The sequence below is a fragment of the Salvelinus fontinalis genome, chromosome 11, assembly GCF_029448725.1.
Source record: "Salvelinus fontinalis isolate EN_2023a chromosome 11, ASM2944872v1, whole genome shotgun sequence".
Taxonomy (NCBI): Eukaryota; Metazoa; Chordata; class Actinopteri; order Salmoniformes; family Salmonidae; genus Salvelinus; species Salvelinus fontinalis.
In genome coordinates this window covers 25,343,828-25,368,635 of record NC_074675.1, presented here as the reverse complement: position 1 = coordinate 25,368,635, position 24,808 = coordinate 25,343,828, and the positions used below count along the sequence as shown (strand labels likewise).

The following is a 24,808-nucleotide window of genomic DNA, read 5'->3' as shown; positions in this document are numbered from 1 at the left end:
CACTACACAAACAAAAGACCCTTTGCTGCCCACACACATTATAATATAAAATGTCCCTCTTGCTGATCACAAATATGGCATAGGAATTATATAAATTGTTGCAAGTGCTCGTCAGCTCCATGGCACAACAACAAAAAATGACCCAGCATTGACCTCGTGTGGTTGGAATTGGAAATAGCGTCTCCACTCAATGATGGACAGACAGTAGCCTACGACATTGGCTCATTGGTATGGTGATGTCGATGTTTGTGAAAATATCCATAGTCAGTACCCATCCAACAGTCAGCAAGTGATTATTGGAGAAATGTGTGGCTGAGTGGTCAAACCTGTGTTATATTTACAGACTGTGTAATAACATTAGTAATAGATCAGTGAAAGTAGGCTGGTGTGGAACAGGAACCAAAGCCAATAGGGCTCCATGCCTTCTGCACGTGTCAGTGTGGCATACCACAGACCACATGACTGAGCATGTAACAGTGGTTCTCTAGCTGCAGGACATCACTGGGAGGAAAACTTGATCCATGTTCCAATAGGCTACTATAATATTGCATCATTTCATCCTCCCCTTCCAGGAAGTAATTGTTGCTCTCAAAGACAGTCTGGTAGGTCTAAACAATGATCACACAGATTCAAATGATCCAGTCATGTCAGATGAGTACTTTACGGAAGGGAGGAATGATGCATTAAGGATGTCAGTGATCAGCTCAGACACACTGGAGCAGCTTTACCAAATACTGTCCTGTTTGTTCTCCAGACAAACAGTAAACAGTGAGGTCACAGGACAAATCATGAAACAAAAGCTGCATTATGTCTTCAGGAGTCTTTGGGTCAGAAATCTCCCACAACCTCCCCAGTATGGCTTGTAAATTAAGTAAATATTACCAGAGAGAGAAAGAGAGAAATCTACTTTTATATGATAAAAGGAAACACTGTAGGAAATTCATTGTTTTTTATTCAAAAAGAAAGAAGACATTATTTGCATATTGTGGAAAGGACAGCTCTGTCTCTCTCCACCACAGGGCAGATACATACAACTCCTCCTTAAAGCTAAAGTTGGTCTAATGATTACAAGAGGAAGACAGAGGCATAACCAGTATACCAGACATTATAAACACACATACACTCAACATTGGCTTTCCGTACACAAGCACTTCAAGTTACACTTTTATTATATCAAAGGTAATAACAGAAAATAGATCCGAAATGCAAAGGTAATGACAAGAAATAATAATTGAGAACATTATTTAAGCATTCATTAAAAAAAACAGGAGATTTCAAAACATAAAGCCAGCACATGCACAGACAGTGCACAATTTTGTAGTGGCTGTGGTTCAACAAACAGCATAATACAAAGTAGAAAAAACATGGAGGACTAAAGAACATAATTAAACATCTGTCTTCGCAACAGAAGATGACATTGAAAGATACAAGATCAAGATTGGAAAGTTCTACTTAATTTCAAATGAAACAAACGTAAAAATGGTTTATAAATGTTTACATTTTAAGAAAGCATAAGGCCAGCGGTACATTCAGAGACACATGCATCCTTGTGTAAATGGTGTAAAATGGCTAGCTTGTTAGCGGTGCGCGCTAGTAGCGTTTCAATTGATGACGTCACTCGCTCTGAGACATTGAAGTAGTTGTTTCCCTTGCTCTGCAAGGGCCGCAGCTTTTGTGGAGCGATAGGTAATGATGCTTTGTGGGAGGCAGTTGTTGATGTGTTCAGAGGGTCCCTGGTTCGAGCCCAGGTTGGGACAAGGAGAGGGACAGAAGCAAGACTGCTACACTTGGCAAAAAGAGGCAAGTGACGACAAATCGTGATTCCTTCTAGGCCATGAGGTGAAAGGACGCATTGTTTAAGAATCTGAACTATCCCAGGTTAGGGTTTGGCAGAAATGCCCAGCACAAAGATAGTTGCAGGTCAAAGTGCACAAATGCTGTCAATGAATCTGTACCACAGCTTAGGAGAACGTACCAGGGCTTCGTGGGGTTTACTGGTAAGAGTAGGCATCGGTTTAGAGGTTAGAGAAGGAACGAGGAGAGAAAGCATTGGCATGCTAAGGCACATAAAGGCATGGGCCAATACTGGGATAGGTATTGAAGGCACAGATATATTCGACAAAGCATAGATATTGATAATTAAGGCACAGCATAGATATGGCCCATTTCCACCCAGACAATCAGCAGGCAAGATGAAGCTGCCTATTACCATAAAGCTTATAGTGTATCTATCCAATCCAATCAGATCTACAGGAGTACTTAGGGTGTGTCGGGGCTATTTTGTGCATTTTAAGTGCAGTAGAGTATTAGATAGCAGCAGGGACTTGTTGACCACGCCCGGCCCCAGCCCCCTGCTGGGCAGTGTGCTTCTGAGAATGCCAGCGGGTCTCCTTGTACACAAACCAGGCGTTGCCCGCCCACACAATCAGATTCAGGTACCCAAACACCTAGAGGACAGAGGCAGAGATCACTTTAGTCAGAGTGAGACCATATGGTCAAACATAAGTGAGCATGGCAAACACAGTATTTCTGTTGGATGTGCAGAAAAACTAAAGGAAAACGTTACATTTGATCTCTTTTTTATCTATGTAATTATCATGTAATTCAAGTGAATGTGAACTTGATACATTCTGATTAACAAGCATCATCTAAGGCCTCCCGGGTGGCGCAGTGGTCTAGGGCACTGCATCGCAGTGCTAACTGCGCCACCAGAGTCTCTGGGTTCGCGCCCAGGCTCTGTCGCAGCCGGCCGCGACCGGGAGGTCCGTGGGGCGACGCACAATTGGCATAGCGTCGTCCGGGGTAGGGAGGGTTTGGCCGGTAGGGATATCCTTGTCTCATAGCGCGCCAGCGACTCCTGTGGCGGGCCGGGCGCAGGCGCCAACCAAGGGGGCCAGGTACACGGTGTTTCCTCCGACACATTGGTGCGGCTGGCTTCCGGGTTGGAGGCGCGCTGTGTTAAGAAGCAGTACAGCTGGTTGGGTTGTGCTTCGGAGGACGCATGGCTTTCGACCTTCGTCTCTCCCGAGCCCGTACGGGAGTTGTAGCGATGAGACAAGGTAGTAATTACTAGCGATTGGATACCACGAAAATTGGGGAGAAAATGGGATAAAAAAAAAAAAAAAAACAAGCATCATCTAATAGAAGATAAAAGAACGGTTGAGTTACTCACCACAGAGACATTGAGGGTGCGCATGTTGGCAAAGTCAGTGACCTCGCAGGCCACATCGCTCTCCTTGCAGAGTACCAGTGTGGAGGTGATGCCCGCTGTCCCGGTGGCATCCTTCACGTTCTGCAGCCCCTTGGCCCATGCTGAGGAACACACTAGCCACAGGAAAGCAATCGCTGCCGTCAGACCAAAATCCTGGTGGGAGAGAGGGAAGAGGGAACCGAAGTCATCATCACTTACTTTGTCCCCGTTGGAACCACTTTGTTTAAGCAAGGTTGAAAATGGATAAGGAAGTACATTCAATTGTAGCCTGATCTGTTTGTGATGTCTTGGTTGGCGTGACAATGACCAGAGGAGTAATCAAAAGACAGAAAAAAACAGTTATAGGACCATGCCAAATAAATTGTTCACATCCTACTGGAAGATATGCATGAATAACCCAAGACATTGGCTTAAAACATGTAGGCCTATTTATTTATTGCGTTGTTTTGGACAGAGACGATGTACAACAAAAACATACATCTCAAAACACTGAGAAATGATGTGTTGCACCAGATTTCATTTCAAGCTAATTTCCATCTGCAGTCCCCAGGCAGGTGAACACGTTAAAATGAAAACATTATATACAAACAGGCAACATACACTACCGTTCAAAAGTTTGGGGTCACTTAGAAATGTCCTTGTTTTTGAAAGAAAAGCAAATTTTTTGGCAATTAAAATAACATCAGATTGATCAGAAATACAGTGTAGATATTGTTAATGTGTCACGTTCCTGACCTGTTTTCTGTTTATTTTGTATGTGTAGTTGGTCAGGGCGTGAGTTGGGGTGGGTATTCTATGTTTTGTGTTTCTATGTTTAGGTCAGGTGTAATTAGCCTTATATGGTTCTCAATCAGGGACAGGTGTTTGACGTTTTCCTCTGATTGAGAACCATATAAAGGTAGGCGTTTCACACTGTTTGTTTGTGGGTGATTGTCTTCCGTGTCTGTGTCTATGCACCACACGGGACTGTTTCGTTTGTTCGTTCGTTTGTGTCGTCTGTACCAGTTCATGCGTTCTTCATGTTATATGTAAGTTCTCATGTTTTAGGTCAGTCTACGTCAGTTTATTATTTTGTAATTTTCCAAGTGTTTTTCGTTTCCGTTTTCGTCTGTAAATAAATCTATATGGATTCCACATACGCTGCATTTTGGTCCTCCGATCCTTCTCTCCTCTCCTCGTCCGAGGAGGAGGAAGAACTAGACACCCGTTACAGAATCACCCACCAACCAAAGACCAAGCGGCGTGGGAGAGCGCAACAAAGAAACTAGGACCCTGGGCTAAGGCAGGAGAGAATCGCCGCTCTCAGGAAGAGAGGGAGGCAGCTAAAGCCCAGGAGCGGTGGTATGAGGAGGCAGCAAGGAGACGTGGCTGGAAGCCTGTGAGTAAACCCCAAAAATTTATTGGGGGGGCTAGAAGGGAGAGTGGCGAAGTCAGGTAGGAGACCTGCGCCCACTCCCTGTACTTACCGTGGAGAGCGAGAGTACGGGCAGACACCATGTTACGCAGTAGAGCGCATGGTGTCTCCTGTACGTGTGCACAGCCCGGTGCGGTACATACCAGCTCCTCGTATCTGCCGGGCCAGATTGAGTATTGAGCCGGATGTCGGCTTACATGGCACCAGCCTTACGCATGGTGTCCCCGGTTCGCCTACATAGCCCGGTGCGGGTTATTCCACCTCCTCGCACTAGTCGGGCGACGGGGAGCATACAACCAGGTAAGGTTGGGCAGGCTCAGTGCTCAAGGGAGCCAGTACGCCTGCACGGTCCGGTATTTCCGGCGCCACCTCCCCGCTCCAGGCCAGTACCACCAGTGCCTACACCACGCACCAGGTTTCCAGTGCGTCTCCAGAGCCCTGTTCCTCCTCCACGCACTCTCCCTGTGGTGCGTGTATCCAGCCCAGTGCCTCCAGTTCCGGCACCACGCACCAAGCCTCATGTGCGTCTCCAGAGCCCTGTACGCACTGATCTTTCTCCCCGCACTAGCCTTGAGGTGCGTGTCTCCAGTCCGGTACCACCAGTTCCGGCACCACGCACTAAGCCTCATGTGCGTCTCCAGAGCCTTGTACGCACTGTTCCTTCTCCCCGTACTCGCCCTGATGTGCGTGCCCTCAGCCCGGTACCACCAGTGCCGGTACCACGCACCAGGCCTATAGTACGCTTTGAGAGTCCAGTGTGCCCTGTTGTTGTTCCCCGCACTAGCCTGAAGGTGCGTAGCTTTAGCCCGGTACCTCCAGTTCCGGCACCACGGACCAGGCCTACAGTGCGTCTCAGCCGGCCAGAGTCTGCCGTCTGCCCAACGGCGCCTGAACTGCCCGTCTGCCCAACGCCGTCTGAACTGTCCGTCTGCCCAACGCCGTCTGAACTGTCCGTCTGCCAAGCGCCGCATGAACTGCCCGTCTGTACTGAGCCTTCAAAGCCGCCCGTCTGTACTGAGCCTGCAAAGCCGCCCGTCTGCCATGAGCCTTCAGAGCCGTCCGCCAGACAGGAGCCGCTAGAGCCTTCCGCCAGACAGGAGCAGCCAAAGCCTTCCGCCAGACAGGAGCAGCCAAAGCCTTCCGCCAGACAGGATCAGCCAGAGCTTTCCGCCAGACAGGATCAGCCAGAGCCTTCTGCCAGACAGGATCACCCAGAGCCTTCCGCCAGACAGGATCAGCCAGAGCCTTCCGCCAGACAGGATCAGCCAGAGCCGTCAGCGAGCCATGACCAGCCAGAGCCGTCAGCGAGCCATGACCAGCCAGAGCCGTCAGCGAGCCATGACCAGCCAGAGCCGTCAGCGAGCCATGACCAGCCAGAGCCGTCAGCGAGCCATGACCAGCCAGAGCCGTCAGCGAGCCATGACCAGCCAGAGCCGTCATCCAGCATTGAGACGTTATCCAGCCAGGATCCGCCAGAGCCAGCCAGCCAGGATCCGCCAGAGCCAGCCAGCCAGGATCCGCCAGAGCCAGCCAGCCAGGATCCGTCCCTCAGTCCGGAGCTGCCGTCCTTCAGTCCGGAGCTGCCGTCCCTCAGTCCGGAGCTGCGGTCCCTCAGTCTGGAGCTGCCGTCCCTCAGTCCGGTGTTGTCCCTCATTCCGGTGTTGCTCCTCATTCTGGTGTTGCCCCTCATTCCGGTGTTGCCCCTCATTCCGGTGCTACTCCTTATCCCGGTGATGCCCCTTAATTTAGGTGGGGTTATTTGGAGGGTGGTCATTGTGAGGGGGATAAGAAAGCGGGGATTTATTATGGTGGGATGGGAACCACGCCCAGAGCCTGAGCCGCCACCGTGGACAGATGCCCACCCAGACCCTGCCCTAGACTTTTGGTGGTGCGTCCGGAGTTCACACCTTGAGGGGGGGGTTCTGTCACGTTCCTGACCTGTTTTCTGTTTATTTTGTATGTGTAGTTGGTCAGGGCGTGAGTTGGGGTGGGCATTCTATGTTTTGTGTTTCTATGTTTAGGTCAGGTGTAATTAGCCTTATATGGTTCTCAATCAGGGACAGGTGTTTGACGTTTTCCTTTGATTGAGAACCATATAAAGGTAGGCGTTTCACACTGTTTGTGGGTGATTGTCTTCCGTGTCTGTGTCTATGCACCACACGGGACTGTTTCGTTTGTTCGTTCGTTTGTGTCGTCTGTACCAGTTCATGCGTGTAAGTTCTCATGTTTTAGGTCAGTCTACGTCAGTTTATTATTTTGTAATTTTCCAAGTGTTTTTCGTTTCCGTTTTCATCTGTAAATAAATCTATATGGATTCCACATACGCTGCATTTTGGTCCTCCGATCCTTCTCTCCTCTCCTCGTCCGAGGAGGAAGAACTAGACACCCGTTACATAATGTTGTAAATGACTATTGTAGCTGGAAACGGCAGATTTTCTATGGAATATCTACATAGGCGTACAGAGGCCCATTATCAGCAACCATCACTCCTGTGTTCCATTGGCACGTTGTGTTAGCTAAGTTTATCATTTTAAAAGGCTAATTGATCATTAGAAAACCCTTTTGCAATTATTGTAGCACAGCTGCAAACTGTTGTGCTCATTAAAGAAGCAATAAAACTGACCTTTTTTAGACTAGTTGAGTATCTGGAGCATCAACATTTGTGGGTTCGATTACAGGCGCAAAATGAACAGAAACAAAAACTTTCTTCTGAAACTCGTCAGTCTATTCTTGTTCTGAGAAATGAAGGCTATTCCATGCGAGAAATTGCCAAGAAACTGAAGATCTCGTACAACGCTGTGTACTACTCCCTTCACAGAACAGCACAAACACGCAAACTGTCTCTAACCAGAATAGAAAGAGGAGTGGGAGGCCCCGGTGCACAACTGAGCAAGAGGACAAGTACATTAGAGTGTCTAGTTTGAGAAACAGACGCCTCACAAGTCCTCAACTGGCAGCTTCATTAAATAGTACCCGCAAAACACCAGTCTCAACGTCAACAGTGAAGAGGCGACTCCGGGATGCTGGCATTCTAGGCAGATTTGCAAAGAAAAAGCCATATCTCAGACCGGCCAATAAAAATAAAAGATTAAGATGGTCAAAAGAACACAGACACTGGGATACAGGACTTGGTCGCTTGGTCGCAAATGGGCATAAGGACAACAAAGTCAAGGTATTGGAGTGGCCATCACAAAGCCCTGACCTCAATCCTATAGAACATTTGTGGGCAGAATTGAAAAAGCGTGTGCGAGCAAGGAGGCCCACAAACCTGACACAGTTACACCAACTCTGTCAGGAGGAATGGGCCAAAATTCACCCAACTTATTGTGGGAAGCTTGTGGAAGGCTACCCAAAAGGTTTGACCCAAGTTAAACAATTTAAAGGCAATGCTACCAAATACTAATTGAGTGTATGTAAACTTCTGACCCACTGGGAATGTTATGAAATAAATAAAAGCTGAAATAAATCATTCTCTCTACTATTATTCTGACATTTCACATTCTTAAAATAAAGTGGTGATCCTAACTGACCTAAGACATGGAATTTTTACTAGGATTAAATGTCAGGGATTGTGAAAAACTGAGTTTAAATGTATTTGGCTAAGATGTATGTAAACTTCCTACTTCAACTGTAGGGGCAATACCAGAACAATTTATCTATTGATTCTGTCTCTTCGCAGCAAAATCTACAGAGCTGAGATTGTTGTATGCCCCATATATATAGCATTCTGTTGATGGCAAGAATTTTGTATAATAATTTAAATCGAAAAACTCAAAGTGTGAAATCAAGTGTAGTTTTTTGTACCAGTTCATTAACGATGTGCCATGGAATTGGTACATCGAAAATGTATTCCCATTTATTTTGCAACCTGTATGGCGCAGCTGTCAACATTTTTGTCCTCAAATGAAACGGGTATATTTTTCTATTTATGCCAGTTCCTTTCAGCTAATTTGTATCTTTAATATATGCCAGGCAAACAAGTTCCCTACCTTCTCCCTTTTCAACTTGTCTCCTCCATTTTTGTGGTAATGCTGCAATCAGTTGGTTGTACATTTGGATTGAACAGATATTCCCATATATTTTCAGTAATTGCATATAACGCCTCTGTTCCTATTCATAATATCATTAACAAATATCATTTTTAAATAATTTAAATCCATAAAGAATGTTTTATTATTAATCAGTATATCTGAGTTTAACCATAACATTTGTTGTAATATTTTTTCTATCTCTTCTGGAGGATAAAACTTAAATTGTAACCAGCTTTGTATGGCTTGTTTAAGAAAAGAGCGATACTTTAAACAAAATGTAATTTTCAATTAGTCGGAAATGAGAAGTTGTAATCTGTATAAAGGCAAAAAGTGTCACGTTCCTGACCTGTTTTCTGTTAGTTTGTGTATGTGTTAGCTGGTCAGGACGTGAGTTTGGGTGGGCAGTCTATGTTTTCTGTTTCTATGTTGGTTTAAGGGTGACCTGATATGGCTCTCAATTAGAGGCAGGTGGTTTTCATTTCCTCTGATTGAGAGCCATATTAAGGTAGGTGTTTTCACACTGTTTGTTTGTGGGTGGTTGTCTCCTGTGTCTGTATGTATGTTCGTGCCACACGGGACTGTAGCGTTTGTTTGTAGTCGTGTACCTGTTCGTGCGTTCTTCAAGTTATATGTAAGTTCGTGTCCAGGTCTGTTTTCATCGTTTATTTGTTTTGTAGTTTATTCAAGTATAGTTCGTTTTCTGTCTACGTCGTGTTTGTTGTTTTGTCGTGTCTTAAATAAATCATGTCATCATACCTCGCTGCACATTGGTCTTCAGATCCCTCTCTCCTCTCCTCGTCTGAGGAGGAGGAGGATTTAGAGTATCGTTACAAAAAGGCTATTTTTGAACAAAGGATGAGCCTTTCTTTAATAATCTACTTGAGAACCATTTTGGGTTTAAGTATAACTTGTATGTATGTATGAGTGAAGCTTTTACTGAGAGGTTTAAAGCTTTAATATTTAATCATTTTAGCCCCCCAAACTCATATTCATTATATAAATAGGCACGTTTAATTTTCTCTGGCTTAGCATTCCAAATAAAATGCAATATTTTTTGCTCATATCATTTAAAAAACGAGTCATCTGGAGTAGGCAATGCCATTAGTAAGTAAGTAAATTAGTAAGTAAGTAGGACCAAAGAGTTAATCAATGTGATTTTTCCATAAATAGACAACTATTTACCTCTCCATAGTTGCAAAATCTTATCTATTTTTGCTAACTTTCTATTGAAATGATTTGTGGTAAATTCATTTATATTTTTTGAGATTTGAATACCAAGCATGTCTACTTCACCATCCACCCATTTTATTGGTAAACTACAAGGTAGTGTAAACACTGTATTTTTTAACGATCCAATACATACATATGGTACACTTGTCATAATTAGGTTTTAATCCAGAGAGGCTAGAAAAGTGATCAAGATCTTCAATGAGACTGTGCAGGGATCCAGATTGCGGACTTAAGAAAAAACTAGAGTCATCGGCATACATTGACACTTTTGTTTTTATCCCCAGGATTTCTAACCCATTGATGTTCTTGTTGGATCTAATTTTAATAGCTAGCATTTCAATTGCCATAATAAATAGATAAGGAGACAACTGACAGCCTTGTTTTACTCCTCTTAAAAGCTCGATACTTTCTGAGAAGTATCCATTATTTACTATTTTACATCTGGGGTTGCTGTACATAACTTTAACCAATTGTATAAGAGATTCGTCAAAATTAAAGTAAGGAAGGCTTTTATATAGAAATTCTAGTCGTACTTTATCAAACGCCTTTTCAAAATCTGCTATGAAGACCAGGCATGATATCTTCGATGTTGCATAATGTTCAATTGTTTCAAGTAATTGTCGTATATTATCTCCAATATTGCGTCTATGTAAAAAAACCTGTCTGATCAGGATGAACAATATCTGGTAAAACCTTTTTTATTCTATGTGATATGCATTTCACCAGGATTTTTGCATCACAACATCGAAGTGTTAGAGGCCTCCAGTTTCTTAAATGGACTGGATCTTTATACTTTTCACGTGGGTCCTGTATTAGAAGTAATGAAATCAGACCTTCCTGTTGAGTACCTGAAAGTCTACCATTTGGATAGGAGTAATTAAAACATGCTAATAATGGATATTTGAGTACATCAAAAAAGGTATGATATATTTCTACTGGTATACCGTCAAGCCCTGGTGTTTTTCCAGACTGAAAAGATTTTATTTCCTCAAAATGTCCCCTTCTGTAAGTTGGCCTTCACACAGGTCTTTCTGTAAATGTGTTAATTTGACATTATTATTATTATTAGTAGTATTATTAGGGAAGAAATCCTTACAGTTAACATCATTCAGTGGAAATGGAGGAAACTGAAAAGAAAACATGTGCTTAAAATATTTAGCTTCTTCTTTCAAAATATAATTTGGTGAATCATAGATAACTCCATCATTTGTAACGAGTTTCTGTAAATTATTTTTGGTAGTGTAACGGCGTTCCTCCTCCTCTTCATACGAAGAGGAGGAGTAGTTATTCGACCAACGTGCAGCGGGTTGTGCATACATAATGATTTATTAACACAAAGACGAAACACGAAAACAAACACTTGGAAGGATTACAAAATAACAAACCGACCTAAACAGACTTAAACTTAAGAACTTACATGTAACACGAAGAACGCACGGACAGGGAAAACAGACTACACAAAAACCGAACAAACATACCGAAACAGTCCCGTGTGGCGCAACATACACAGACACGGAAGACAACCACCCACAACGAACACTGTGAAACAACCTACCTTAATATGACTCTCAATTAGAGGAAATGCCAAACACCTGCCTCCAATTGAGAGCCATACCAGGCAACCCTTAAACCAACATAGAAACAGAAAACATAGACTACCCACCCAAATTCACGCCCTGACCAATTAAACACATACCAAAACAACAGAAAACAGGTCAGGAACGTGACAGGTAGCATTTCTATGTTGAAGAGTCAAGAAAAATGTTGTGCCTTTTTCACAGTTTTCCATCCAAATCGCTTTATTTTTGTAATACATTACACTTAATCATTCTTGAATAAGTACCTCCATTTCTTTTTGTTTTTCCTCTAACCTATTTTGTGCCTCTATAGTAGTTACCATTACCATCTTCCTGCTCTGTTACTTCCTCTATTTCCTTTATTAGTCTAATCTCTTTTGAACTAAACTGCTTTTGTTTAAATGATTAATATTGTATTGAATGGCCTCTAAAAGTACATTTGAAAGTGTCCCATACAATAAGGGGATCTGCTGTACCTATGTTGTGCAAAAAAAAGTTAATTATTAATTATTTTGTTTTAGTTAAGAACAAATTGTCTTTCAATAGGATTTGATTAAATGTCCAATATCCCTGTCTACGTGGAATTCTGTAAGAGTTATATGGAGGCCAATTAGACGGTGGTCCGATCGCATTCGGTCTCCTATTAATATTTTTTTTTACTTTTGATGTCAGCAAGAATGAGACTAGGAAGAAATCAATAATGTATTTTGCTGGTCGGAACAGTGGAACTGAACAAAAAGTAATAACGGTTCTGTTCATTTGGATTCCAACCCCTGCTTAGAACGTAAACTCTCATCAAAGAGAACTACACCCCTGAACCATATGTCCACCTGAACCTAGCAAGAAGCCAAAGGTCAGTTTGTGCACAAGTCAGATCCCACACCCTCCCTCTGGCTATAGAGACAAGCAGATTTAACAGATTCCCTGAAGAAAAGAGAATTTTCCTAATGGGTGATCTTGGGAAAATCGAAAACAAAATCCATTTTGTGTTTTATTGCCCTCTGTATAATGATCTCAGACGTTCTTTGATGATCTGAGATGTTATTTTTTGATTTTTTTGGGGGGGGGGTGATTACCCTGAAGTATTCTGGTTACGGGACAAGCAGAAGCTTGAATTATGTTTCAGACAGGGTGTGTTTGAGATTGCTCAGTTTGTTCACAATGCCTAGAGGAGAAGGAGAAATGTACTGTTTGTGTAGTGTGTAGTGTAGTGTAGCTGTACTTGCCATGATTATTGTACGTGTATAATTTGTCAAATGTTATTTTGTTTTGAGTACAAGTAAAATAGTACTATGTTTAGTAGTGTCTTGTAAGCCCATGTGGGCTGGGCACCAGTAGGTGTATTACACTTAAATAAATAATTTCATTCAAAATCAAATCACATCAATCATATTAATGTCAAGTCACATATGGGGATTTCAATCTAGGTGTTGTGCTTTTACTTTCCCAGTACTCACAAACATTGGGCCGAAGTCAGAGTCGATGTACATGTGCATGTAGCCCAGGTAGACGAGCAACGCCACTATAGAGTACAGGAAGCAGATGATGGCCACGCCCACAAAGAACTGGGCCGAGGAGGCGGAGTCTCCCACCAGGTGGGTGACGGGCACGGAGTGGTTACACAGAGTGGTGTTGGCCTCCACTAGAGCAACCAGGTTTAACCTGGGGACACAACACAGCTTTACACTTCAGTGTACATCTATACGTGATATAACAAGCGTTATCCAGAGTATTTCGGTAAGAGATCAGTGTCACACTGTAAATATACTGAACAAAAATATAAACGCAACAATTTCAAAGATTTGACTGAGTTACAGTTCATAAGGAAATCAGTCAATTGAAATCAATTCATTAGGCTCTAATCTATGGATTTCACATGACTGGGAATACAGACATGCATCTGTAGGTCACAGATACCTATAAAAAAAGGTATGGGCGTAAATCAGAAAACCAGTCAGTATCTGGTATGACCACCATTTGCCTCATGCAGCGCGACACATCTCTTTCGCAGGCTGTTGATTGTTGTCCCACTCCTCTTCAATGGCAGTGGGAAGTTGCTGGATATGGCAGAAACTGTAACACGCTGTCGTACACGTCGATCCAGAGCATCCCAAACATGCTCAATGGGTGACATGTCTGGTGAGTATGCAGGCCATGGAAGAACTGGGACATTTTCAGCTTCTGTACAGATGCTTGTGACATGGGGTTGTGCCTTATCATGCTGAAATATGAGGTGATGGGGACGGATGAATGGCACGACAATGGGCCTCAGTATCTTGTCACGGATCTCTGTACATTCAAAATGCCATTGATAAATGCATTTGTGTTCGTTGTCCGTAGCTTATGCTTGACCATAAAATAACCCCACTGCCACCATGGGGCACTCTGTTCACAATGTTGACATCAGCAAGCCGCTCGCCCATACAATGCCATACATGTGGTCTGCAGTTGTGAGGCTGGTTGGACGTACTGTCAAATTCTATAAAACAACGTTGGAGGCGGCTTATGATAGAGAAATTAACCTTCAATTCTCTGGCAATAGCTCTGGTGGACATTCCTGCAGTCAGTATGCCAATTGCACGCTCCCTCAAAACATGAGACATCTGTGGCATTGTGTTGTGTGACAAAACTGAACATTTTAGAGTGGCCTTTTATTGTTCCCAGCACAAGGTGCACCTGTGTAATTATCATGCTGCTTAATCAGCTTCTTGATATGCAACACCTGTCAGGTGTGGATTATCTTAGAAAAGGAGAAATGCTCACTAACAGGGATGCAAACAAATTTGTGCACAGACTTTAAGAGAAATAAGCTTTTTGTGCGTATAGAACATTTCTGGGATCTTTTATTTCAGCTCATGAAACATGGGACCAACACTTGACATGTTGCATTTATATTTTTGTTCAGTGTACTTATACCCAGGGGATATACTGTATAATGACAATAACAAGAGGATAGAATGGAGACTTTATATTGTCACAATTTCAGCTGCAAACCTTTCTGATTGACAATTAAAAAGGATCCTTTGTGTCATCTAGTTTAACCTGATACATCGTCACTGCACAGGTCACTTCCTGTTTGTGTCATACTACACCTGGAATAAACCCCAGTCCTTACACTGCACAAGACACTCATTCAGTTTAATAGAGGAAATAATCAGTTGAGGTCATGGGGTCAAGTTGAACAGATGATATCTATACAACTTCCTTCACGGTTCCAGCAGGATATCCGACAACACATCAAGGCATTTCAAATATATATATATTTTTTTGCAGGGTCTAATAGTTGTATGGGGTATCAACCACAGTAACACACAGAGAGAGGACTGACTGACACCCACCTGAAGGGATAGCTAAAAGTAACATTCAGCGTCTCGTTCCTTCCTTCACTGCAGAAGAGTGACACGATATTCCTGCCAGAATACCCCCCACAGCTCCCAAACGCAAAGATGGCTGTCAGCTGTTTAAAACAGAGAAAGAAAGAGTGATTGAGAGAAAGAGAGATGTCATGTCAACTGTTTTAGCTGAGCAGGGAGAATGGAGAAACATTGCTTGCTGGACATACTGTAAGATACTGTAGTAGACCAGCTCAGGGGGGGTGTTTTGATAAACGGAATGAAAGAATTGAATAGCATGCATGCAGCATCACACCCAACAGTAAGCTTGCCAAGAACAAGAAGGATCTAACGGTCTACATAAAGATCTGCTTTGATCCTCTTTTCATTCTCTCTGCTGCAAGCTATGTTGTTCTCTGTTGATGCTCGCTCTCTCGCTCTCTGTCTCTAGATGTAGGCTAGAGGGAGTTGGAGTGTAATAATACACTGCACCTTCCGAATGAATCAGTTTCGGGTACAAGTTGCCCCTAAGCCCAGACCTAGGATCAGCTTTACCCTTTCTAATAGGAACTAATAGGACAAGAAACACACAACTGACCTGAGATCAGTGTCTAGGGTGACCTTAATCTTACTTTGTCACTGTGCCTCCATTTTGGTTCCGGAGAGGCCCTTCTTTCTCGCCCTTCTGCTGATGTTTTCATTTCACAGTGTGACAACTTCCTGTTGACTGACTACCTCATTGTAGCAAGTTGTGCCATCTCACAGCAATTAACATCTAGTGAGCACTGCAAATGCACAGACAGAGACAATAGCCTGTTGTGTAAAAGTCTATGGTCAGATGACTGGGGTGTTGCTGCCCGTCTGGCCTGCAGCCTGTATCTTGAAGGATTTGCACAGTGAGAGAGAGAGAGAGAGAGAGAACAGCTGATTTTTTAACCTAATTTCCTCCTGCATAGCTACACAGGATTCCTTTGACTGAGTTATGCAGACAAGTCGGTTAAACTTGATTAATGAATTCTCTCTAAAAGCATGGATTCTGAGGACAACATGGTTTCAAAAGTGGAAGGAATGTCACCCTGGCCTGAAAACTGGATCACATCTCTTCAGTTCTGATTAACTCTCTAAAAGTCTAAGCCTTGGGGAGAGGTTTACTAGGCTAACATATCGAATTGTTTTAAGATGGTCAAACCATTGATAATTTAGCTATTTGATTTGGAATTTTAGGACCCCTGTAGGTATAAAATAAAGATATATAAAAAATTATTGAAAAAATATTAAATTTGCCCATTACTACTATAGCCCATAGAAACGCATTGAATAACACATTCCAGGCAAAAAACAGACAGTAAAAAAAATGTATCTTAAGGAATAAGGTTTTGAAGTATCTGTCCTATATCTAGGAGATACAGCCTAAGAAAGCTCATGAAATATGAGTTTTTTGGACCCCAAAACGACCTCCAAACTTCCATTATTTTGTTTAACTGGTACCGGGTTTTTAGGTTCAGACACTACATGTGAGAAGACCGGTTTTCGGGTTGTCTCATGGTCTTACAAACACAGGTGTAGCTCGGCCACCTCCCACCGCAGACTTTGCTAAAATGGAGAGTTGAATGAATGTCATACTGCAGGCTATCATTATTTTGTCATTGCAGAATCAGGAGAAAAGAGACTGACAAAATAAAACAAAACTGTGACACATTAGTTAAAAAATAACTGATGAAAGCTTGTGTGGTTTGCTCTAACATGCAATATGATTGAAGTGCAAAAAAGCGTGATATACAGTCTTTTCTATTTTATTTTCTCAGGCCACAGCCCCGAACTAGAGTGAAAACTCCCTCCGCTATTAGAACTGTTGAGCTGCAGATTTTCTCCAGTAGGATTCTGGACAGTGTCGTCTACTTACCCATTCGACAAATTTGATGAATCCCAGTGGTTCCTTGAGAGGCGCCAAGTTCAGTCGAAATCCTGTCATCATCTCCCCCGACTCCCCACCTATTTAAATATTATCTGAATGAAAATGAAGTATATGTTGCCAGAAAGTAACAAAACACGTTTCAATAAGTTTGACAGAATGACGTGGTACTGCGCGCAATGGCTTTGTGCGCTCCGTTTTGGTGATGCCTCTCCCTCCTACGCAAATACCTGAGGCTACAGTAGAAAACAATTATGAAAAACGGTCAAAGTTTGCCATTACAGAGTAATTTTTACTCTCTCGGTTGATAGTTGCAATTTGAATTAATTAGGATTAGGTCTACTTAACAAATCCTAAAATGGCTAAACAACTGATAGACTAACGATGGAAAGTAACGGTTCTCTCAACTGCGCGTCTCGAATTTCGTATCCCAAAGGACACGGTGTAAGCCTGCAGATGACTGTAAAAAATGATGTCTGTCTTTCCCACTAAGCTGCTGAACCTTCGGTCTCTGTTTGGAAAAACCTTTCGGTCTCTTGTTGCAAGTTTCTGCTACTCTTGAAAAGGGAAAGGGGGATACCTAGTCAGTTGTACAACTGAATGCATTCAAATGAAATGTTGAAAGAAAATCACCAAACCGAGAATTCTTTAAATTCCTTCACATAATATGGGGCATCGAGCAGTTCAAAAGAAACAGGTGGAGTCATCTATATGTCCATAGCGGTGAAGTCTGACCTCAATTGTACCAGTAAAGGTCAGTACCGTTTAAAATCTGGGAGGACGTTTTTTTTCATGAGTATGGCCTTAGCCCATATAGGGTGGCGCACAATTGGCCCATTTCGTCCGGGTTAGGGGAGGGTTTTGCCAGTCGGGATAGGCCGTCATTGTAAATAAGAATTTGTTCTTAAACTTAACTGTCTTGCCTAGTTAAATAAAAACTTTTAAAAAATAAATACAATACAGAATATTGGATGACTCTCATTCATATTCCATTCACCCAGTCCAATGTACATCGATAGGTTTAGGCTACTACATGATACTCACATTTTCCCTATACCCATCATGAGGTTGCTACAACCTAGCCTATGACTGAAAGTTTACAACGTGTAGGTGCACACAGGGCAACAGACCCATTTGAGTTGACAGATAGTGACACATTGACAGACAGTGACATTCAATACTGCATCAAGCTGATATAGGGTGTGATCATTAGTCCAACAGTTGCAGACGAGAGTTTCTATTGGACAGATTCAGGTATGTTTATCACCGTTTTGTTCTGTTAAATAAACTTTTTCAACAGAATCGGCGGAATGAATACACCCGACCACACATAAACACAGTTCACTTTCATAGCAGCCATGTTGTATTCCTACTCACGTCTAAGTGCTCTCCTCCTCTCACCTCTTCCCTTGTGAACTTCAATGCACAACACATCAGCTGTACGTGACCAGGCGAAAAATCCTTTCCAAACCAAACTGCTACACACAGCCTACATCGTTGTCACCATATTAGCTAAAGTAATATCATAGTCAGCAAAGCTAATAGAACTAATGCGTTAGTAAACATGCTACAATCATGCAGTAACGTTAATGTACAATCAGTAAGCGTTTATACCGGCGGGCCCGGTGGCAATAAATGAGTAATACCGAAAGCTTACCTTGACTTGGAAGAGTTCCAGTGCTGTGTTGGAAAGTCATATCCAGCTAGCAAACTAGCTAGCTGCATTTGCTAGCTAAGTAAGTGAAACGGGATAAAATGATATTCTCTCTCTCAAATTCTCTCTCGCCTCTCCTTCATTTTGGAAGAAATTAATTTGTTTAAAACTGTTCAGCTATTGTCTTGCTCTCTCTAAGTCAAATACTCTCCACATTGTATACACTGCAGTGTTAGCTATTTGTAGCATATGCTTTCAGTACTAGATTAATTATCTGATCCTTTGATTGGGTGGACAACATGTCATGCTGCAAGAGCTCTGATAGGCTGGAGAAGGTCCTCCAGAATTTGTCATAATTACTGTGTAAGTCTTTGGAAGGGGGTTGAGAACCATGAGCCTCCTATGATGTTTTGTATTGAAGTCAATGTACTCAGAGGAGTGTCGTGGAAATTCTACACAGGGACACTCAAAGTCAATCTTAAATGAATCACTCTTTATTATCAGCGAGCTGGAGAGGTTCCAACCAACTAAATGCACCAAGTACACATATCGATCAGGAGCTCTCTTCTTTGGGGCAGTCCCGTTATCCCTTATATACTAGTTATAAACATGTTACATAGGCATAGTTCATAGGGTTGGTTCCGGCATGTCTGATTAGAGGGGGTGAGGTTCACCCTGTTCTCGGCCAAATTATCCATTCCATGCATCTAGATACTATCTGTGGTCACCTTCGCCATAACAAAATGGCCAGGCCTTTCTTCATTTGGGAGCTCCCTCAACAGCTGGATCCGGGCACCTTTACACTGCACAGTACACAGTCTCAATAACTGTACTCTTAAGGCAACTGCCTCAGGAAGCACCTCAAAGAAAGAGACACAGAACCATTGGCATATATATAATATAACATATAAAAAAAACTTGGTAGTGGACATTCCGTGAGTCCTTAATGAAAGAAAATAAACATCTTAAATCAGTCCTAAAAATATTCTTACTCTTAATCGAGTTTACTGCATCGTGGGCAGGAATAGGCACCTTTTGACCTGTTGCATTGAAATACAGTTCTGTTAAACTGTCCCGGGGACATAAACTAGTCAAAATATGAAACCTGTTGTTTAACAAACCTGCCTAGGACCTTCAAAATGTTGGTGCTAGCTTATCAGCTCAATATTCGGTACTAAATATATTTACTTGGATCTACTTATTCTGGACACAGTTCCACATAATGGAAACAGATGATTGTTTTGGATGACATTACCTTCTTACTTAAATCACTGGTGCTACCCAAACTATAGTATTGAGCAATAATAATTGGAAAACTTGTCATTTCAATTATTCATACATCTGTCCCAAATTTCCCCACTGTTTCCCTTACAGCCTGTTTTTTGTTCAGTGAGTACTGGCGGCTATCTATTGTTCCACAGGAAACTTCTCTAACCCAATCAAATGTAATATCAGCCCCAATGCTCAATCCCTCTGTTCATCATGTGACCTTGTATTGAAACATTTACTTCTTCAAATTACAAAGATATGGCATTATTAGAGTGCTATGTAATATTACCATTCACTTTGTTACTTTCACTAGTCTCCATATCTGTTTCCTTCAACTAAAACCCTTCTCCTCTTTCCAGTAGAAAAAAAACACATTCTAAATCACTACTCCTAATACACACCGATCCCTCTCAAACAATGTTCTGCTTTTACCCCTATCACACTGTTTAAAAACAAACAAAACAAAAATAACTTTTTACATCTTGGAATGCACTGTTTTCATTTTAGTATACCTTCAAAAAGTGACACTATATTTTTGTTACCAATCTCTGTTGGATATTCCCTTTCTGCTTCAATATTTATTAAATGGCTATTATTTTAAGATCCATATGTAATGCTTTGGAGGGATCAATATGTATTAACTGAGCTGGCACTGTCTATCAGACCCTTGTAGATGGCATGGTGCTCTGTCCATAACAAGTTAAACAGTTGAGTAAGTGACTATAGAAAGTCATTAGGTCTATTTAACAGGGTATGGGATTTATTTCAAATGTATTACTAGGGTTGTTGCGGTGACCATTTTACCACCACACTGGTCGTCACGAGTCATGAAGGCAGTCCTATTCCACATGACCGTTTAGTCATGGTAATTAGGCTTCTCCAAGCTCTGATGCTGCTGCTGGTTATTAGCAGCATACATAACTTGCTAACTGCCTGGTACTCAGCACTATATTGTCCCTCTAATCACTCTGACATCAATGCAAATGTAATCAGAAATCTAATCAAACACTTCATGAGAGCCCATGAGCTCATGTTGCTGGCTGACGAAAAGTAAATGTGGACAGTTCTTCCAATATGCACCTCGGAATTGGATAAGGACGGCACAGTTGCTTCTCCGTTGTCTGTCTTCATTTGTAGCCTGTGAGAAAGACCCTATCATGTGACAGAGAGCCATGTGAGTGAGATGGCTTCCGATTGCGCGGCACACTCAGGGAGAAGGGCACAACGCAGCAATCCGGGCCGCAAATGGCCTGGATTTTTTTAGGGTGCATTACAGCCACAAAGCGGATGCAGTCGTGAAAATCGAGGCATTATCAAGTGCTTGTCAAATTCTGAATGAGAGACTATTGGAGTGTGTGCACTCTAACAAATTAGGGGTTCAACAAGGGTTCTTCTAAGATCCTCAAAGTTCTTCGAAGAACCTTAGGGTTCTTTGCACTGAAAATTGCCCCCAAAAGGTTCTTCCAAGAACCCCATAGTAGGTGGGGTTCATTGAGGAACCTCCTTAGTTGGTGGGGGTTCTTGTAGGAACCTAACTGCCCAACTGAAATGTTTGGATTTGAGAGGATAGCAGGTGCAGGCACTTAACTGACAAATGTTAAGATCTCCTCAGTTTAAGGTAAGGTTTATCCCTTGTATGATCTAAATTGGTATTGTTTTATGATGATACCGTCTATGTTTTCATATTTGTGCAAATCTTTCTAAAACAGAAAATAGACACAATTCAATGGATATCAATCTATCAAAAAGGTAAGAATATGTACTGTATGCATTGAGAGTATGTTGAAGGCTAGCTGTATTGGGTGCAGATGACTGAACTGCTCACTTCTGTGTCTGCAGGTGTCAGAACAAAATCCAAGGTATGAATAATGTCATGTGCATGTTTTGTTAATCATCTGTATAATTACTCTTTTTTGAATTCACAGAGTTCACCCCCGTACACCTCTGATGAATATAACAGGAAACCTGTTTGATCACCATGCACTGGAAAATCATTCTGGCTATGGATACGGAGAACATCAACATCACCACACTAGAGGACGTACACATTGGACTTGGGGCTCTGCTAGGAGTTTACCTCATATTTTGATTTATTTTATTCTGCTTTGCCATTTAAATCATAATAAACACTGAAAACTAAAATGGTGTTATTGTTGGGGTTCACCCACATTTTCATTTTGAAGAACCCCTAGGATACTCCAGGAACTTTTCTTTTTAGAGTGTACAGCAGGCGCAAAAAACAAAGCCTTTCACGGCTTTCAAGCGACTTTTTTCAAATCATAATTAGAATCTCATCATGCAGCCTTACAATGTATTAAAAATCAAAACATATAGCCCAACGTTTGTAGAACATCTAAAGTTACATTAATAACTCAATTAAGCATATACGAATACCTATTTCTTTGTTAACCGCTCAACACAGAACAGTCGCATGTGCGCACTCCCTCAAATCGTTTGGCGACAATATTTATATTTTATTCAGCTTTGTTCAATTGTATTCTTCATACTATAAAAAAATATATATAAAATAATACCACAGAATTATAAGCAAGTCTGCTAAATGAACTAGTGTAGCCCACAGTCATATGGCAAAGCCACACCAGGACCTAACATAAAGACAACTCAGAGTATGCTATTCTTTTCTTCTGAAATAGACTACATTTTCTTCATGTCATATTAGACCGGTCTAAAATAAATAATGGATTTATTGTGAAGTTGTAGGCTATATTACATGGATTTATTCGACTTTTTAAAATGGCTTGGAGGCGATGTGTGAAAGCCAGGAGATGCTAAATGTGTTGATGTTGATTAACAGTAAAATGCTGAGTATGTTGAGTATATATTATCTGCTTGCCAATCCCCAGCTGACAACATTTTGTGACCGCCACTGCCCTATGTATTACCAGGGTGGAGGGAATCTCATAAGCATTTATAGTTTTATTGGTTAGGGGTAAGTCAAGTCCCGTGCAATGCTTTAACCTTATCTTTATCAAATGATCCATAAAGGGACCACTCTGAACATTTCTCTGAATATTTTTTACACCACTTATGTACGTCTACGTGTGGGTGTGCAAGTTGTATGTTATTATTTTTTCTATTGTTATTTCATCAGATCTCTAGTAAACCATTACACTCAATAGTATCTTACTTTAGCTCTAGTAACCCATTATGCATGTGTGTTACATCACAAAATCCTCCTCCACACCAGTGTTCTATTCATTCAGGGGTTTAAATATTCACTGTAGTGCTCTATTTAACATCATATTCAGGAATAGTCCTATCTTCTTTCCTGTCTTTACATTCACTTTTCCCTATATAACTATACATAGGTATTCACATACACACCACTCCATGTGCATCCTATGCACCATATGTATCTTCAACGGTTCTCTAGCCTCCCAGAGACTATGGTACAGTGGTCCCAGAGCACATAGACAATTCCCAGAAATGCCTATAGAGCGCTACTTCCTATACATATAAAACAACAATAACACTGTGCTATTATTAGCAGTCCCAGACGATGGGAGGTGGTGGACGGAGCCCCCAGATAACATTATAGATCGAAAAACTCAGCTCACACAGAACTGGTTCGGGTATCCATTCAGTAATCTTTCTCACTGGAGCTAGTCCCCTGACAGCTCTCATTCACTCTCTACTTCGGGCTGCCCAACCCTCTTCCTGGAGATCTACTGTCCTGCAGGTTTTCAATCCAACCCAAATTTAGCGCATCTGATCCTGCTAGTTAAGGTCTTGTTGAGCAGCTAATTAGTAGAATCAGGTGTGTTAAATTAGGGTTGGACTGGAAACCCACAGGACAGTAGATCTCCAGGAAGAGGGTTGTGCAGCCCTGCTCTACTTAATAGCTAAAATTGCTTATCAAATTTCAAATCAGCTTATTGTCCAAATTTCAATCAGCGTAATATTCAAATGTCTATCTTTTATTATCCAAATTTCAATCAGCTTAATATGTCATATCTCACAATCACACAACTTTCACATCCACTTAGTACTATTCCCAAACACACTCAGTAATCTCCCTTATTACCCCATGTGCATCTTCAACGTTTCTCCTGTAGTTACTTCCTATGCACCATATGTATCTTCATTATACATATAGAATAGCACCTTGTGCTATTATCAGTTGCTGCAGACCACGTAGACACTTCTCTTATAAATGCCTACAGACAGCTGTCAGTGGGGCATGATACCGTTACTTGCCCTCGCTCTAGTCTTCTCTCTAAGACTATCTCTAGACTTCTTCTGTCATATGTATCACTGCCACGGTTCCTCTATAGTCTCTACAGTCGCCATAGTCTCTACAGTATCTATAGTCCCTGAGCATCCATAGTCCCTATAGCATCACAGTCCCTACAGCATCCATAGTATATATCGTTTTTATAGTCAAACGCTATAGCCTCTATAGACTCCATAGTCTTGCCACATACAAATAGAATAACATGCACTTTCACTCAGTAACTCCACACTCACAACTTTCCCATCCACTACACACACAACTCACACCCACTTCGTGCTATTACTTGACTCAGGACTAATGGTACCCTCCTTAATTTTTGTTTAGTTTCATTTGTTTTATTATTATAGATTTTTATACAAATTCATTTAAAAGGGACTTAGTGTAATCCGTTTCCGTGTCCCTCGTTTGTTTGTGGGTGAATTGTCTCCTCCTGGGCAGCTCACAGGAAGGGTCTGGTCTGGGGGTCTCGTCCTCTTTTGGTCAGACTGGAATTTCCCTCACGCTTCATAAAATGTGCCACCGGTTTTCCTTGCAGATCCCCACTGGAAAGCTCCGCAGGCAGAATCCATCGTCCTATTTGTGACACCAAATAGTTGTAGAAATTCTACACAGGGACACTCAAAGTCAATCTTTATTATCAGCGCGCTGGAGAAGTTCCAACCAACTCAATGCATCAAGTACACATGTCGATAAGGAGCTCTCTTCTTTGGGACAGTCCCGTTATCCCTTATATACTAGTTATAAACATGTTACATGGGCATAGTTCATAGGGTTGGTTCCGGCATGTCTGGCAGTCTCCTATCTTAACTTAAAAAACTTATTCTGGGCGTTCGGGCCAGATGGTCCTAAGGAGGAGGTTGTGTCGCCCCCCCTCATATCTTTACCAAGCACAGGCTGGAACCAAGGATTATTTATGACACCAA

The 24,808-nt window shown here is 42.0% G+C and overlaps 1 protein-coding gene across 1 annotated transcript; it reads right to left on the bottom strand.

The window, feature by feature from the left end:
- Positions 1-934: 934 nt before the first annotated feature.
- On the bottom strand, positions 935-17,458 carry LOC129865370 (synaptophysin-like protein 1). The gene is made up of 5 exons (XM_055938113.1): positions 16,699-17,458; positions 14,802-14,920; positions 12,921-13,125; positions 3,173-3,364; positions 935-2,447 (listed from the first exon to the last, which is right to left on the bottom strand). The coding sequence occupies exons 1-5, from the start codon at positions 16,768-16,770 to the stop codon at positions 2,307-2,309; spliced, it is 729 nt and encodes a 242-aa protein (XP_055794088.1). The 5' UTR covers positions 16,771-17,458; the 3' UTR covers positions 935-2,306.
- Positions 17,459-24,808: the final 7,350 nt, after the last annotated feature.

Coding starts and splice junctions, on each gene's coding strand:
- LOC129865370 (XM_055938113.1), bottom strand. CDS start 16,770: ATGATGACAGGATTTCGACTGAACTTGGCGCCTCTCAAGGAACCACTG. Junction 14,921..16,698: donor TCATCAAATTTGTCGAATGG/GTAAGTAGACGA, acceptor TGTTTTAAACAG/CTGACAGCCATCTTTGCGTT. Junction 13,126..14,801: donor ACTTTTAGCTATCCCTTCAG/GTGGGTGTCAGT, acceptor TTGTGTCCCCAG/GTTAAACCTGGTTGCTCTAG.